The sequence below is a fragment of the Salvia splendens genome, chromosome 17 (assembly GCF_004379255.2).
Source record: "Salvia splendens isolate huo1 chromosome 17, SspV2, whole genome shotgun sequence".
Lineage (NCBI taxonomy): Eukaryota > Viridiplantae > Streptophyta > Magnoliopsida > Lamiales > Lamiaceae > Salvia > Salvia splendens.
This window is the reverse complement of record NC_056048.1, coordinates 27,017,169-27,020,194: the sequence shown is the minus strand read 5'-3', so window position 1 is coordinate 27,020,194 and position 3,026 is coordinate 27,017,169. Positions and strand designations below refer to the sequence as shown.

The following is a 3,026-nucleotide window of genomic DNA, read 5'->3' as shown; positions in this document are numbered from 1 at the left end:
CTCTACCCTAAAAATAATGGTTGATCCAAGTGGAGTTGAAGAACTGATATATCGGACCTACTGGCCCATAAGGATAACAAAATTGATCCCAATAAAATTTAGTATTTGGAGCTATCGTCTACCACACTATACGATGACAACACCATCTCAATTATTCGGGGTTGAGGTTAACTTAAGTTCTCTACCGTTAAATTTAGCCCTTTTTAGCTTTATAGGTGAAAAATTATTTGTCTGATATCCAAAGTATTGGCCATTGCACCATTGTCTCTGTCCGATTGTAACAAAGAGTTGAAATATACTCATAAAAATAGTTGAAATTAGAAAAGTACTCCATTTAATGTAGATAAATAATTCACTCCAAGTTGATTTACTATTCATTTGTCAAATTAAACCTAGCTAGAGTGTGGTGGGCGTCATTATCAATTATCATCAAACAATAAATTTGAGGACCTCAATTCGCCAGACTTCCCCAATTTCTCGCCGACAAAACACACAGCGTCGTTTTCTCCTATCCAATAAGATTATTTTAAAAATACAAAATAAAAATAAACACCACACAAATTATTCAGAAGTCGGCTCTATCATATTGAAAAATGAACCCATCCATATGCACTCATATGCCCAAATTCCACGTTTTCTTATCATTCTTCCATTACTAATTTCATTTTCATATACTCCATTTATAATAATATGTCACCTCAAACAACCAATATGCATAATAAATTTATAATAAAATAATTAATTTTGAACCCCTAATAAATTTACTTAGGCTCAAATTTTTACACCAAAATCTTACTTTTTCTAGATAATCGCGTTAAAAAAAGATCTTACTCATTTTATATAGTTGTGTCGATTATAATAAGCCAAGTTCTAATATCGATAAAAATTGTTAATGAAGTACTCTCCATCCAGTTTCATGTTTCATCAAATATGTGAAATAATTTTCTACATGAGAATCTCACTCTTCTAGATAATTGTATCACTAATTTGTTTTGTTTTTTTACTTTTTTTATGTAACCATGTTAATAAAATAAATCAAGTTCTAGTGTCGAAAAAACAAACCAAGTTACTAAAGAGTTGTAGCGCAGTTGACAGCGTGAAGTTGCGGTGACCTTGAGCTCACGACTTCAAACCCTGCCCCCTGCCAAGAGACTTTCGCTTTAATCCACAAACCGGGTCGAGCAGGATTAGCCGAATTCTGTCATGGTTGGTTCAGTACAGCTGTGATCGAAAAAAAACAAACAAATCAAGTTTAATGGTCTCGTGCTAAAATTGACAGGAACCTAAATCCAACTCCCTTATCACTTTCTTTCCCTATAAATAATCCCTCAATATCCCTCACATTATCCCATCACTAAAACACAACCAAAATCCCACAAAAACCTTCAATCTCTCTCTAATTTGCATCAATGGAGAACAAAGAGGAGGACGTCCGCGTCGGAGCCAACAAATTCCACGAGCACCAGCCGATCGGCACGGCGGCGCAGAGCCAGGACAAGGACTACAAGGAGCCCCCTCCGGCCCCCCTCATCGACGCCGCCGAATTCGCCTCGTGGTCGTTCTACCGCGCCGGCATCGCCGAGTTCATCGCCACCTTCCTCTTCCTCTACATCACCGTCCTCACGGTGATGGGCGTCAGCAAATCCGACTCCAAATGCGCCACCGTCGGCATCCAGGGCATCGCCTGGGCCTTCGGCGGCATGATCTTCGCCCTCGTCTACTGCACCGCCGGGATCTCCGGCGGCCACATCAACCCGGCTGTGACGTTCGGGCTTTTCCTAGCGAGAAAGCTGTCGCTGAACCGGGCGGTGTTCTACATGGTGATGCAGTGCCTCGGCGCCATCTGCGGCGCCGGGGTCGTGAAGGGGTTCGGGAAGAGCCTCTACATGAGCAAGGGCGGCGGCGCGAATGTCGTCGCGCACGGCTACACAAAGGGGAGTGGCCTTGGCGCGGAGATTGTTGGCACTTTCGTGCTAGTTTACACCGTCTTCTCTGCCACTGACGCCAAGCGCAGCGCCAGAGACTCTCATGTCCCAGTAAGATAAATGAGAAATTATTACTATTAATTTTTTATTAAAAAGTATTTTTGAAGCGCGACTTAGTTAATAAGACATTTAAGTTTATGAACTGTTAGTTAACTAATGAAATGTTTTTTTTTCTAGATATTGGCTCCGTTGCCTATTGGGTTCGCGGTGTTCTTGGTGCACTTGGCCACGATCCCGATCACCGGGACCGGTATCAACCCGGCCAGGAGTCTCGGGGCGGCCATCATATACAACAAGAGCCACGCGTGGGATGACCACGTGAGCTTCCGTATCTCAATAAAATGTGTAGTAAGGTTTAATTTAGAAAAAAATTAATATTTAACTAGATTTTTTTTCCGTGCGATGCAGTGGGTGTTCTGGGTCGGGCCATTCATCGGGGCGGCGCTTGCGGCTCTCTACCATCAAGTGGTGATCAGAGCAATTCCGTTCAAGTCCAAGTGAAGACTTTGATTTCATTTTTCAATTTGTGTAATCTCATAATACTTGGGGTTTATTTTTATTCTCCAATGTTTTTGGTATTTGATTTAAGTTTGCTTTGCCCACTTGTATTGTAAAGTGTATCATTTTAAGTAATAATCTTATAACGGGTTTGGAATTTATTTGATTGAGAGCCTATCGTGGGATTGTCTATTGTTACATGTTCATTTTTCTTCTTTTTTAGTTTATCCATCCATTAGCAATATTTTAGTCAAATGACATTTTTGACAATATAGTACTTTAAATATTCCATCTGCAGCCGTCAAACTAAGCTTGGCCACAAATTTTTACTCTCATTCTTGTGTCTGTGAATGAAATTTGTAGCAACCATAAATTGGAATGACCAACTCATGTTTTGCCTTTCTACCAAGGAAAATAAAGAATTGTAGATTATGATTTTATATAATCTCCATGTTATGCCATTTAACAAAATTATACGAATCCAACTCGACAACAAAGAAATGATTTCAATTTTCAAGCATCAAAGAGCTAGCCGTGTAAGGC

The 3,026-nt window shown here is 40.2% G+C and overlaps 1 protein-coding gene across 1 annotated transcript; it reads left to right on the top strand.

Annotated features, from left to right (window-relative positions):
* Positions 1-1,332: 1,332 nt before the first annotated feature.
* On the top strand, positions 1,333-2,644 carry LOC121774950 (probable aquaporin PIP1-4). Its single transcript, XM_042171868.1, has 3 exons — positions 1,333-2,036; positions 2,163-2,303; positions 2,394-2,644. Exons 1-3 carry the CDS (start codon positions 1,410-1,412, stop codon positions 2,484-2,486), a joined length of 861 nt encoding a protein of 286 aa, XP_042027802.1. The 5' UTR covers positions 1,333-1,409; the 3' UTR covers positions 2,487-2,644.
* Positions 2,645-3,026: the final 382 nt, after the last annotated feature.